Source organism: Rhinoderma darwinii, chromosome 4 (genome assembly GCF_050947455.1).
Source record: "Rhinoderma darwinii isolate aRhiDar2 chromosome 4, aRhiDar2.hap1, whole genome shotgun sequence".
Taxonomy (NCBI): domain Eukaryota; kingdom Metazoa; phylum Chordata; class Amphibia; order Anura; family Rhinodermatidae; genus Rhinoderma; species Rhinoderma darwinii.
The window spans coordinates 35,919,250-35,933,879 of record NC_134690.1 but is presented as its reverse complement, the minus strand read 5'-3'; the positions used below and the strand labels follow the sequence as shown (position 1 = coordinate 35,933,879).

At 40.9% G+C, this 14,630-nt stretch overlaps 1 protein-coding gene across 1 annotated transcript in view; it reads left to right on the top strand.

The window, feature by feature from the left end:
• LOC142760397 (uncharacterized) overlaps nt 1-12,895 on the top strand; it is a 45,838-nt gene extending 32,943 nt beyond the window's left edge. The window contains exons 8-24 of the mRNA XM_075863583.1: nt 354-407; nt 998-1,039; nt 1,394-1,445; nt 1,746-2,359; nt 4,143-4,207; nt 4,333-4,397; nt 4,523-4,587; nt 6,536-6,592; nt 7,676-7,740; nt 8,485-8,523; nt 8,637-8,739; nt 8,859-8,924; nt 9,663-9,713; nt 11,037-11,087; nt 12,154-12,204; nt 12,325-12,377; nt 12,588-12,895. Of these exons, the coding sequence (XP_075719698.1) occupies nt 354-407; nt 998-1,039; nt 1,394-1,442 (145 nt within the window). The 3' untranslated portion in view covers nt 1,443-1,445; nt 1,746-2,359; nt 4,143-4,207; ... (10 more) ...; nt 12,325-12,377; nt 12,588-12,895. The remainder of the gene's footprint in view (nt 1-353; nt 408-997; nt 1,040-1,393; nt 1,446-1,745; nt 2,360-4,142; nt 4,208-4,332; nt 4,398-4,522; nt 4,588-6,535; nt 6,593-7,675; nt 7,741-8,484; nt 8,524-8,636; nt 8,740-8,858; nt 8,925-9,662; nt 9,714-11,036; nt 11,088-12,153; nt 12,205-12,324; nt 12,378-12,587) is intronic.
• Nucleotides 12,896-14,630: the final 1,735 nt, after the last annotated feature.

Sequence of the window (14,630 nt, the reverse complement as noted above, 5' to 3'; positions counted from 1 at the left end):
GATACAACTAGCAAACTGGAGTTTTGAACCTAATTGTTCAGGCAAAGAGCAATGGGAAGGCTTGGTGATTTGGCACGTGCTGGCACTATAAGAAATGCGTGCCTTAGTGGCCAACAGAGGAACAACAGGAGAGTATCGGCGAGAAAGGCAATTGCCGAATGTGGATTCATTCAAGAAAATGTATACTTGGCTGAATTTCCACACTGGAGTCTAGGGGGTCACTTATTTTACTCCTATGAGCGCCGCCTCATTCAGTCTCCGCAGGACAATCTTATTGCATAGACTAATCCTACTAGTCCTTCACTCATGACATGGAGCTGATCTTATTTTATTTTTTTACTTTTTTCTTAAAGAAGACACAAATGGTGGCTACCGAAAAGCTTAAGAGGTACCGGGACAAGAAACATGTGAGTAATTCACGGAGAGTTAGTCCTGCTATATCACATAGTAAGAACTACAATTATAAGTATAATTCTAGTATGACGTTTATCCTACCATAGAACATGTGATGGGATTATACAGGTTATACATCCGGGTTATTAGATGCTTTCTGAGGTCACTAGGATTATACTTAAAGTGTAACTAAACTTTCAAAAAACTTTTGACATATTACAGTGACATGTCACAAGTTTTGATCAGTGGGGGTTTGAGCGCTGAGTGAGTGCTGTGCTGCTTAATTTCAGATCAGCTTCACGAGGAAAGCCGCACCAGCGGTGTACGGGTTTATAGACTGTCTATTGACTCTGGAATTCGATGGCTCGGCTTTCCGAGACAAGCTGATCAGAAACAAAGTGACACAGCTTTCATCCGAGCGCTTCTGCCACTATGTTTTAGCAATCAGTGGGGGTCTCAGTGGTTGAATCCCGACTGATCAAAACTTCTGACACAACACTATGACATGTCAAAAGTTTTTTAAAAGTTTAGTTACCTTTTCATATTTCTATTACTAACATTTCACAGGCTATTTATTTATCATTAAATCGTATTTTTTCACCAGCAACGGAAACAGCGGCCGTGCAGCAGAAACACGAACATCAAGGTAATAAATGCAGGTTCCATGTGGGCTTTATCACACCTTATTTTTTTTATGAATGTTCTTGCTGGCAGGAAAGACCAGCTTTGTTTCTCCCCTGCATTTCCAGGTAATACTAGTCCAGTGGTTACTAGACATTATTCATCACTGCCACTATATGAGCAGAAAGCAATGCACAGAAAACAGTTTGTGTTCCCCCTGACATCCCTACACATGCATCAAATACAGAAAGTCCTTCGATGCTATCACTAGCCATGCTTCTCTATCACATAGCGCTCCACTGGACGCCTGTATTGTGCTGATCTAGACATTTACTATATGATTTCCTTCTGATGAAACACTTGTTTTCTTTCGTCAAAGATTCTTCAGAGCAATTTTCTGCTGCGCCACCGTCAACACATCAGAATAAGCAGTAAGTATGTGAGACCCTCCCCAGACAGGGACATTCTCCAGTCCAGGACATGTATACTCTTTGTGTATATAGCTCTAAGGCCACTTTCACACTCAGTATTTTGCATCAGTATTTATAAGCCAAAATCAGGAGTTGGTCCAAAACATGGAAGACATGCAAATCTTTCCATTATACTTTTGCTATTCATGTTCCGCTTCTGGGTTTGGCTTATAAATAGTAAAGCAAAAGACTGACCAAAATCATGCAGTGTGAAAGTGACCTGTCAATCAATCTGCTGAACTCATTCCTCTTTTTTTCTAGAAAATAATATCAACAGTTTCAGAAACATCAGATTAAACAGTGAGTATATAAGACCCTCCACGGACAGGGATATTCTCTAGTCCAGGACATGTATTCTGTATGTGGTATCAATCTGTTTAACTCATTCCTTCCCTTTTTTCTAGACATTAACATCAAAAATTGTCATCAGTAATTTGGGCAGCATAACATCAAAACATCAATAGGGAGTATACGAGACCCTCCCCAGACAGGGCATTCTCCATTCCAGGCAGTGGCGGATCATCATTAGGGAGGTTCGGGTGAACCGCACAGACCCCCTCATGCCCGGTGGCGTCGCTAGCACAGGAGGGGGCCCCGGTGCCAGGGCTGCACCTGTCATGAGGCAAAGTGAGATTCTGTCCGACTCCCAGCTATTAGCAGCCGTGGTCTGTGCTGCTAGCTTACATCTCCCTGTACTGCTTTAGAAGCTCCCCCTCCAGCCCCCCTTCCCTGCTCTACACACCTCTCCTCCTGCTCCTCCTCCTGCTACTGCTGTTACCAGTCGGGATGTGAGGGAGGGGGAGGGGAGACTGTCTGCGGCACTGTGTCGGGCCATCAAGCTGCTGAACGCCCTTCACAAATATCCTACATAAAAGGTAAGTGCATGTGTGTTTACAATGTGTACTTTATATGTGTATAATGTGCATATTCATGTGTGTACAATGTATGTATAGTGTTTGTTTGTTTGTATATATAGTGTATGCATGTATATATAGTGTGTGTGTGTGTGTGTGTATGTATGTATATATAGTGTGTGTATGTATATATAGTGTGTGTGTCACGGACACAGGGTATGCGAGACAGACTGGGTTAGACTAACAATGCTCAGGCAAGGATCAGAAGGCCTGGGGCCTTCTTATAGACCAGGAAATCATGGCAGTTGATGATGACGATCCTACGGTACACAGCAGGACGGAGCGGAAGTGAGCGCTGGCGTCTCCTAGGAAGTAGACAGAGGCCAGCGCTAACGGATCCATGGCTGCGGGCATCGGGAGGTGTTTCTCTGTTCACAATGCAAATAAATATATATAATTTTGACAATGTGATTTTCTGCTTTTTTTTTAATATAATCTATCTCTCACTGGTAAAATTAACCTAGCCTAAAAATTCTAGACTGTTTATGACTTTGACAGTGGGCAAACTTACAAAATCAGCAAGGGATCAAATACTTATTTCCTTCACTGTATATATATATATATATATATATATATATATATAAAGCGTATGTATGTGTATATAGAGAGTATGTGTGTATATATAGTGAGTGTAAGTATGTATGTGTGTATATATATATATATATATATATATATATATAGTGTGTGTATGTATGTATATATATATAGTGTATGTATGTGTATATATAGCGTATGTGTATATATATATATATATATATATATGTATGTGTATATATAGTGTATGTATATATTGTAACAACCTGGGGACCACTTAGCTCACAGGATCGCCATCTCCCGGGTGAGATGGTTGGCATACATAGAAAGTTCACTCCAACTCCTTGAATAAAAGGTTTAAACCAGCCGCAGCTAGCTTTATTGTCTTCACCACAGTAATCAGTGTTACAACAATAAATATACAAAATAAACCCTAGGCCGTCCAGCCTCTAACCAACACATTCAGTGTCCCTCACTACGAGACACTGAGCATTGTGCCCAGCACCTCAAAACCTTCACAGTTTTACCTCACACGGTGGTGACTCTCACAGGCTAGCATGCCTGTCTTCCCCAGACTGAGAGCTCTGTGTGAACTGTACGCACCTTAATTAAAGAGCCGTCTCAGGTGAAGCCTAACTAAGCTCATCAGACAGCCCTATTCCAGGCTTTACACCCAAGCAACAGCAGAGAAAACCCTCTCTGTTGTACATGCTCCCTGGTTGCTTAACACCTGAGTTTCTGCACCGTCCAGTAGCTGCACTGCTACAATATATATATATGAGACGTCGTCACCTGTGAGTCACTGGAATTGTAGAGAATCTGTCCCCTCTCCTGACATGTTTATTATAGAAAATCCTTGTATTCCACATGAAGTCTTTGTGCAGTCCAGGACTGATAGAAAAATTTGTGTTACCAATCCCCTTGTCAGGAGGATGTGTCCCTAGACAGTGTGATACTGTCAGTATGTAGGGGCACAGCCCTGTGAAAGAGGAATCATAACATCCATTTGTTAATGCTTGTGCAAAAAGGTAGGGTTAGCAATAGATGCGGCGTGGCGGTGGAGAAGGGGTGGGCCCAAGTTTGGCTAACAGCCCAGGGCCTATGGTCTACTTAATTCGCCACTGATTCCAGGATATGTATTCTGTCTTTGTATTATGTATATAGCTATGTCAATAAATCTGTTTAACTCATTCCTTCCCTTTATTTTTAGACATTAATATCAATAATTTTCATCAGACATTGGCAGCATAACATCAGGACATCATAACATCATTAGTAAGTATATGAGACCCTCCCCAGACAGGGACATCCTCCAGTCTATGGCATGTATTCTGTCTTTGTATTATGTATATAACTATGTCAATAAATCTGTTTAACTCATTCCTTCCCTTTATTTTTAGACATTAACATCAATAATTTTCAGCAGACATTGGCAGCATAACATCAAGACATCATAACATCATTAGTGAGTATACGAGACCCTCCCCAGACAGGGGCATCCTCCAGTCTATGATATGTATTCTGTCTTTGTATTATGTATATAGCTATGTCAATGAATCTGTTTAACTCATTCCTTCCCTTTATTTTTAGACATTAACATCAATAATTTTCATCAGGCATTGGCAGAATAACATCAGGACATTATAACATCATTAGTGAGTATACAAGACCCACCCCAGACAGGGGCATCCTCCAGTCCAGGACATGTATTCTTCTCTTTGCATATATATTTATTTATGAAGTCAATCAGTCTGTTTAACCGCTTCCCGACAATTTGTCGTATGAATATGTCATGGAAAGCTAGTGCTTCCCGCATTTTGCCGTATCTATACGACAAATGGTGGACACCTCCTCAGAAGCTGAGTCGGTGCCACCATCCCCGGGTGTTGGCTGTATGTTACAGCTGACACCCTGGGGTTATGGCATTTAAGGGGTTTGCAGCTCATCGGCACCCCAGCAATGAAATTGCTGGAGTGCCGGTGACTGCAAAGGCAACCGGAGGCCTAACATTTTCCTCCCGGAATGCCTAGTACATTAGTTTTTCTGGGCCCGCCTGGAGGAAGGGCCTAAAAGGCTTCCAGAGCCGCCTGTAAGCGTCATCAGCGGTGGATGTCAGCTGTATGATACAGCTGACATCCACCAGTAACGGCAAGAACCGGAGCTAGCTCCGATACCTGCCACTAACCCCCTAGATGCAGCGATCGAAATTGATCGCTGCATCTTAGAGGTTGGTAGCAGATCGGCAGCCCTGCCATGCAATCAGGGCTGCCGACTGCTGCTATGGCAACAGGAGGCCTAACAATGGCCTCCTTCTCTGCCATTACAGAAGCCAATTAGGCTTTGCCCGGAGGCGAAGCCTAATCGGCTTGCTGTCAGTGAATGACTGACAGATATAATGCATTGCACTACATTGGTAGTGCAATGTATTAGAAAAATCTGACAGTTGGACCTTCAAGTTCTAGTGGGACTAAAGAAAAGTGTAAAAAAAGTGAAAAAAAAAAAGTTGTGAAAAATATAATAAAAGTTTCAAAGTAATAAAATAGTGTAGTACCGTCTTAGTCAGAGACAATATGAAATGTTAAATACTTTTGTGTCAAAAAAGACAAAAGTATAATAGGTATGATACCTTTATTGGCTAACCATAAAAGTTATATATGCAAGCCTGAAGAAGGAGCCTGTGTGCTTTGAAAGCTTGCATATAGAACTTTTATGGTTAGCCAATAAAGGTATCATACCTAATATACTTTTGTTTTTTTTTACACAAAAGTATTTAACATTTCATAAAGTAATAAAATAAAACACAATCACCTTTTTTTCCCTTATCAGGTCCTTTATTATTAAAAAAAATAAAAATAAACCATACATATGAACTTTAAAAATTGCATGTTATTTATTCCATGCGGTGAACGGCGTAAAATAAACCCCATAAAAACAATGCCGGAATTTCTGTTTTTTGGTCACTTTGCCCTACAAAAATTGGAAAAAAAAGTGATCCAAAAGTTGCATGTATCCAAAAATGGTACCTATAAAAACTATAGCTCGTCTCACAAAAACAAGCCCTCATACAGCTCCACTGATGAAAAAATTAAAAAGTATAGGTCATCAGTATATGATTGGTGGAGATCCGACACTCGGACCCCACACCGATCAGCTGTTCCGGCTGCCTCTGGGCATCAGATTTTATGCAGTTAACGGTGTCGGAAGCAGATGGCTCTTTTCACTTGAATAGGAGCAGAGCTGCTGTCTTGCAGAATGGCCACTATACTGTGACTGGAGCCATCTGCTACTGACCCTGACATCTATTGCTCAGAGTCAGCCGAAACAGCTGATCGGTGCAGGGACCAGGTATCCTGTGCATACGTAATCAGTATGAAAACTACTCCATGCCTGGACAACCCCTTTTGTCATTTCTTCCCTTTTTTTATAGACACTAACATCAATAATTTTTATGAGACATTGGCAGCATAACATCTTAACATCATTAGTGAGTATAAAAGACCCACCCCAGACAGGGGAATTCTCCAGTCCAGGACATGTATTCTGTCTTTGCATATACTGTAAGTCAACCAATCTGTATAACTAATTTCTTACCTTTTCTTCTAGACCTTAACATCAATAATTTTTATGAGATACGGGCAGCATAACATCAGGACATCAGAAGTGAGTATATATGTCAAGGTCGGTTGCAGATTTGCAGACCTGTGACCGAAATGATTAGGCAGGAGGGTGATAATATCAAAAGCGCTCAAGTACCAGTCCAGGTTTAGTACGCACTTAAAGGGGTTTCCCACCTTGGACAATTCCCTGGGACCCGAACCTATCTCTAGAACAGGGCCCTCTAAACCCACTACTAGCTCACTCTGCTCCCGCTGCCTCCTGGCCACATCCTGGTTAGGTGGTCGGGAGTTACGGAAACAGAGTACCACGGCGAGCTACGCTGTTTCCGTAGCTACCGAGTTCCTGAAACAGCGTAGCTCGCCGCGCTACGCTGTTTCAGTAACTCCCATTTACTTCTGTGGGAGTTACGGAAATAGCGTAGCTCAGCGAGCACTTAGAGCACTTAGGAAGTGGTCGGGAGGCAGCGGAGTCGAATAAGCTAGAACAGGGTTTAGGAGGCCCCGTTCTAGAGATAGGCGCGGGGACCCACATGGGACTCTGGGACCCACATCTGTCAGACTTTTAATGCATATCCTGTTGATATGCCATAAATGTCCAAAATGGGAAAACCCCTTTAAGCGGCAACAGATTATAGCGTGAGGCAGAGATGTTAGGAAATAATCTCAGTTTGGTTCACATATAAGAAGCAACAGGTTGCAGTATTAAGCAGATATGTGGTCAGGAAACAATTACATTTCGGTACACAAATAAGCTGCTACAGTTTGTAGCGAAAGGAACTAGACTACAGGCGGGAACCTTAATAGTCTGACAATCAGGAAGTGCAAGGGACAGGTTTATATAGTAAGCCAAAAGAGTGAGACCAATCGGGCAATAACGAAAAGGACTCCAGAGGCAAAAGTCAATAAAACCTACACAACAGATTCAGGAGTGGAGCTGTCCAACATCCCCTATAGCTCAATGAGAAGAGCTACTGCCTCGGACACAGGAGTTTCTGTGTTTGAATGGTGATGATATGAGACCCTCCCCAGACTGGGGCATTCTCCAGTCCAGGACTTATATGATGTCTGTGTATACAGCTACAGTCAATCAATCTGCTTAACTCATACTTTCCCCTTTTTTCCCCAGACAATAACATCGTTGATTTCCATCAGATATTGGCAGCAAAACTTCAGAAGACCAGAACATCGGCAGTGAGTATATGAGTCCCTCCACGCACAGGGACATTCATTCTTCAGTCCAGGACATGTATTCTGTTTGTGTATTATATATATATACAGCTATAAGTAACTTGCTCATTATTTTGCATTATTATTTATATGCCAAAAAACAGAAGTGGGCCCAAAACATGGAAGAGGTGAAAATTTTTCCATTTGGGTATGTTTGCAGATTTTCCACAACGGATATCGTTATGTATTACCGTAGCAGCAAAGTGGATGAGATTTGAATAAATTTCATCGACAGAATGCAGAAAAAATCTGCTTAGAAAACAATCATAAATTGACCTGCGGTGCGTTTTTTTAATCCACAGAATGTCAACGGAATTGTTGCACTTTTGATTTGGGTTTTGCCTATTGAATTCAATGAGGAGTTAAAATCCGCAACAAATAACAAATGTTGATATTTTTGCGCAGAAACGATGCGATTTAAAATCTGAAACAATACAAAACCGTTTTTTGTTTAAAATAATAAAAAAGTCTATCTTTGTCATAGCAACGGCTCCTATTCTTCCCAGCTGCTCTTCATGCAGCCCGGCCTTCTGGGATGATGTTTTAACCCAAGTGACAAATGCAGCCAGTCACAGGCTGCAGCGGTCACATGGGCAGCAGCATCATCACATTCTGCAGCCCAGGACATGTATTCAGTCTTTGTATTATATATACAATCAATCAATCAATCAATCAATCAATTTGTTTGACTTATTCCCTTTTTTCTAGAAAATAACATCAACAGTTTCAGAAACATCACAATAAACAGTGAGTATATAAGACCCTCCCCAAACAGGGACGTTCTCTAGTCCAGAACATGTATTCTGCCTGTGCAATAAATTATCCAATCTGTTAAACTAATTTCTTCCTATTTTTTCTAGACATTAACATCAAAAATTGACATCAGAGATTTGAGCAGCATAACATCAAAAATTGACATCAGAGATTTGGGCAGCATAACATCAGTACATCATAACATCATTAGTGAGTATACGAGACCCTCCCCAGACAGGGGCAACCTCAGGTCCAGGACATGCATTTGGTTGGTGGATTATGTGTATAAAGCTAAAAGTTAATGGTTCATTCCTTTAATTTTTTTCTAGAAATTAACATCAAAAATTTTCGAGCAGACATGGGCAGCAAAAGATAAGAACATCCGAACATAAGTAGTGAGTATATATGTCAAGGTCGGTGGCAGGTTTGGAGACCGGTGGCTAAAATGATTAGGCAGGAGGTTGATAATAGCAAAAGTAATTAAGAAACAGTCCAGGTTCGGTACACAGATAAGCAGCAACAGGTTGTAGAATGAAGCAGAGACGTGGTGAGGAAACAATACAAGTTCGGTACACAAATAAGGTGCTACAGTTTGTAGAGAAAGGAACTAGTCTACAGGCAGGAACCTCAATAGTCTGACACTCAGGAAGTGCAAGGACAGGTTTATATAGTAAGCCAAAAGAGCGAGACCTAAAAGGCATTAAAGGAAAGGAATCCAGAGAGGCAAAAGTCAAGAAAACCTGGACAACAGATTCAGCAGTGGAGCTGTCCAACATCCCGGGATCTATAGCTCAATGAGAAGAGCTGCTGCCTCGGACACAGGAGTTTCTGGGTATGAATCCTTACAAAATGAGACCCTCACCAGGCAAGGACATTCTGCAGCCCAGGACATGTATTCTGTTTGTGTATATAGTTATAAGCCCCCTTTTCCATGGCAGTCATTTGGTCAGTATTTTGTATGGGTATTTATAGGCCAAAACACGGAAGAGGTGCAAAACTTTCAATAATACTTTTTATATTTATGTTCTGTTTCTGGATTTGGATTATAAATACTAATGCAAAATACTGACCAAAATACTGCCGTGTGAAGTGGCCTGTCTATCAATCAACTTAACTCATTCCCTTTTTTCTAGACAATAACATCAACAGTTCCATCTATTGGCAGCAAAACATCAAACTAAACAGTGAGTATATGAGACCCTCCTCAGACAGGAACATTCTCTAGTCCAGGACATGTATTCTGTCGGTATTTTATGTGTATGCAGCTATAAGTTAATCGGTCTGTTTAACTCGTTCTTGCACTTTTTTTTATAGAAAAATTTCAGCAGATATGGGCAGCAAAATATCAGAGCATCCTAACATCAGTAGTGGGTATATATATAAGGCTCTATGCACATGACCGTGCCCATAATCACAGTCTATGATTACAGGCATATCCGGCCGCAGACGGCTGTGGTCAGTCATACGCATTTGTGGACAGTGTTTCCATTATATAGTATGGGAGCCCGATCCATAAAATAAAAAAATAGGATTTTTTTACGGAAGGTTTCTACGGTAAGGACACCTTCCCGTAAATATACGGGAAAGTGTCAGTCGGACATAATAATGAATAGGTCCGTAATTATGGACGAAATCTATGGTCGTTTGCATGGGGCCCTAATGTCGGTGGCAGATTTGAAGTACCGAGGCTGGAACAATCTGATAGGAATTTCATAATAGCAAAAGTAGTTAACTAGCAGTTCAGATTCGGTACACAGATAAGCGACAACAGATTGTAGCGTGACGCGGAGAAGTGGTTAGAGAATAATCTAAGTTTGATACACAGATAAGAAGCAACAGGTTGTAGCTTAAAGCAGATAAGTGGTCTGGGAACAATCCAAGTTTGGTATACATATAAGTGACAACGGGTTGTAGAGTGAGGCAAAGGTGTGGTCAGGAAACAATTTACTTTCGATACACAAATGAGCAGCAAGTTTGTGAAGTGACGCAGAAAGAAACTAGACTACAGACAGGAACCTCAAAAGTCTGACAATCAGGAAGTGCAAGGACAGGTTTATATAGTATACCAAAAGATTGAGACCAATCAGGCAATAAAGCATGGAATCCATAGAGGCAAAAGTCAAGAAAATCTGGACAACATATTCAGCAGTGGAACTCTCCAAAATCCCTTATAGTACAATGAGAAAAGCAGCAGGAGTTTCTCGGTTTCAATCCCGACAATATAAGACCCTCTCCAGACAGGGACATTCTCTAGTCCAGGACATGTATTCTGTTTGTGTGTTCTGTGTGTGTACTAATAAGACCCCTTTTAAACATCAGTATTTTGTATTAGTATTTATATCCAAGATCGGGAGAGGGTCAAAAACACGGAAGAGATGTACATTTTTCCATTATACTTTTTCTATATATTTTCTGTTTCAAGTTTTGGCTGCAAAATACTGACCAAAATACTGGCGTGTGAAAGTGGCCTGTCTATGAATCAACTTAACTTATTCCATTTTTTCTAGACAATAACATCAACAGTTTAATCAATGGGCAGCAAAACATCAGACTTAACAGTGAGTATATGAGACCCTCCCCAGACAGGGACCTTCCCCAGTCCAGGACATATATTATGTGTAAATAGTTATAAGTTAAGCGATCTGTTTAACTAATTTCTCCCATTTTTTCTCGACATTAACATCAAAAAGTTTCAGCAGATATGGGTAGCAAAAGATCATAACATTCGAACATCAGTAGTGAGTATATATGTTAATGTCAGTGGCAGATTTGAAGTCCTGTGACTGAAACGATCAGGCAGGAGGTTAAAAATAGCAAAAGTAATTAGGTAACAGTCCAGGTTCGGTACGCAGATAAGCAACAACAGATTGTAGCATAGAGACATGTTGAGGAAATTATCTAAGTTTGATACACAGATAGGCAGAAACAGGTTGTAGCGTAAAGCAGAGATGTGGTCCGGAAACAATCCAAGATTTGTGCTCAAACAAGTGACAACAGGTTGTAGAGTGAGGCAGAGATGTGGTCAGAAAATAATTCAATTTCGGTACACAAATGAGCAGCAACAGTTTGTAGAGTAAGACAGATGGAACTAGACTACAGGCAGGAATCTCAATAGTCTGACAATCAGGAAGGGCAAGGGACAGGATTATATAGTAAACCAAAAGACTGAGACCAATCAGGCAATAAAGGAAAGGAATCCAGAGGCGCAAAAGTCAAGACAACCTAGACAGCAGATTCAGCAGTGGAGCTCTCTAACATCCCCTATAGCTCAATGAGATGAGCTGCTGCCTGGGACAGGAGCTTCTGGGTTTCAATCCAGACAGGGACATTCTCCAGTCAGGACATGTATTCGGAAATGTATATATATATATATATATATATATATATATATATATATATATAGCTATAAGGCAACTTTCACGCGTCAGTATTTTGCATCAGTATCTGTAAGCAAATAATAGAAACTGGTCTAAAACACAGAAGAGTTGTGAATATTTATATTATTCTTTTTCTAATTATGTTTTGGTTTTGGCTTATAAATACTGATGAATAATAATGACCAATATACTGCAACGTGACAGTGACCTGTCAATTAATCTGCTTAATTTCTTACCTTTTTTCTAGACAATAACATCAACAGTTTCCGCTATGGGCAGCAAAAAATCAGAATGAACAGTAAGTATATGAGACCCTCCCCAGACAGGGACATTCCCCAGTCCAGGACATGTGTTTTGTATATGATCTGTATACAGCTATAAGTCAATCAATCTGTATAACTCATTCCCTTTTTTCCAGACAAGAACATCTATAATTTCAGAAAATGACATCAGAATATGAGCACATCACCAGTGAGTATATGACCCTCCATAGACAGGGGCAGACTACAGTAAACTCTCTATTCTATGAATTTTCAGTCGCATCCATTTCCCACACCTATTAGTCCTGGTGGGTGGGGTGATGTGGGGCCATATATTGCTCTGGGGCCCTGTGACTGCATGTTACTCCGCTGTGTGTCATGGTCGTATTCTTCTGGTTATAAAATATGTGTTCTTCTACAGGTCACCATGAAGAACCATCATCACTTTTTAATACGCACAATTTGACATCTTATAAAAAAAAAAACGCAGAAAATAACTTTTCTATCAACAAACATTGAAAAGTCAACGAAGACTTACTGGATCCTCGAAAGGGAAAGGGAGTATTTTATTTGAGGCGGCATATAGGACATCAAACACAAAGCTACGAGACAACATGTAGAGCCCGAACATCAATCATCATCAGCGGCAATACCTTTCCCAAATTTGCCACCTGGATTTAGTTAATTCATTATCATTGCGGAAATTAAAAAAATAAATTTTAAAAACTCTGTTCTTCTGTTTTCTCTTTCACTTCATGTCTTTCCTGCTTTATGGGTAAATAAACAGAGTTATGTGGCTGTGGAGAGGGGAGAGTCTGGGAAAGTCCTGGAGGAGTTCTGATGATGACCATAATGGTTGTCACTCGGCTTTGTAACCATTCTCCATGGAGGAAATTAATTCCCATCAATGGAAATATCTTTTTTAACCCCTTAGTGACCACCAATACGCCTTTTCACGGCGGTCACTAAGGGGCTTTAGGCTAAGGCGCCGCCTTTACACGGCAGCGCTTTAGCCTAATGTAGCGCCAAAATAAATGATCAAAGCTCCGTTCTCTCAGTTACCGGAGGTAGTTGAGGGTTCAGAGCAACAACCAGAGACCATAACGAGTGGTCTCTGGTCACGTGATCGCCGTGATTCGTTAAATCACGGCGGTCACTGCAAAGCGGCAGATCGTTACCCTTTCTCTCTCCTCTCATGGAATAACTCCTTAGAGAGAAAGGGTAATAAGTGTTCCCCAGTATACCCCAGATGAATCACCCCCCCCTCCCACGTCTGATTCCCCCCTTCCGATTCCCCCCCTCACACACAAAATGGCGCGCGCATGCACTGTGCATAACCTGCCTGTGTCAGCAGCTGGCACAGAAACCATCAGGGACCGTTGTGACTGGTCCCTGATCAGGTGATCTGTGTGATAAAACCTATCACAGAGATCAAAGACAGTTATTTTAATAACACAGCCAGGACATGGGCTGTGTTTCTCTCTCCTCTCATTGTAGTTGTTCCTTGAGAGGAGAGAGAGATCAGTCTGCGTCCTGTGCTGTAAAAAAAAGTGAAGAAACAAATCACCGCTTTCTAGTATATATATATATATATATATATATATATATAATATAAAATCTAGACTAGCGTTAGTGCTAGTTTAGCGTTAGTGCTAGTTTAGCGTTAGTGTTAGTTTAGCGTTAGTGCTAGTTTAGCGTAAGTGTTAGTTTAGGGTTAGTGCTAGTTTAGCGTTAGTGCTAGTTTAGCGTTAGTGTTTAGGGCCATAATAGCCGTAAGACTACATTAGGGCTTTATTTTATTACGTCTGTTATAAAAAATAAAAAAAATAATAGTTAGTGTCGTTTTTAGGTTTACTTTAGGCTGGGTTCACATGACAGCGTCCTATAGGGCTGAAATTACGGAGCTATTTTCAGGAGAAAACAGCTCCTGAATTTCAGACGTAATTGATTGTACTCGCGTTTTTCGCGGCGGAAATTACGTTCGTAATTGGAGCTGTTTTTGAATGGTGCCAATGAAAAACGGCTCCATTTACGTCTCAAGGAGTGACAGGCACCTCTTTGACACGGGCGTCTTTTTACTCGCCGTCTTTTGACAGCGGCGCGTAAAAAAACAGCCGGTGTGCACAGAACATCGTAAAACCCATTCAAATGAATGGGCAGATGTTTGCCGGCGCTTTGGAGCCTTATTTTTGGACGTAATTCGAGGTGTAAAACACCCGAATTACGTCCGTAAATAAGGTGTGTGAGCCCAGCCTTAGGGTTCTTATCGCACTTATAGGGCATATATATATATATACTGTACATACATACATACATATCTATAAATATAATGTCTCAGAGACTGTACAGCGCGAAGCAAGCCTACGCCTTGCTATGTTCCAACAGTTCTGAAAGTGAAACGAGCTTGCGTTCTTTTGGCCAAAACGACAACTAATACCCCATGTTTTTTCATGGTTACTTACAT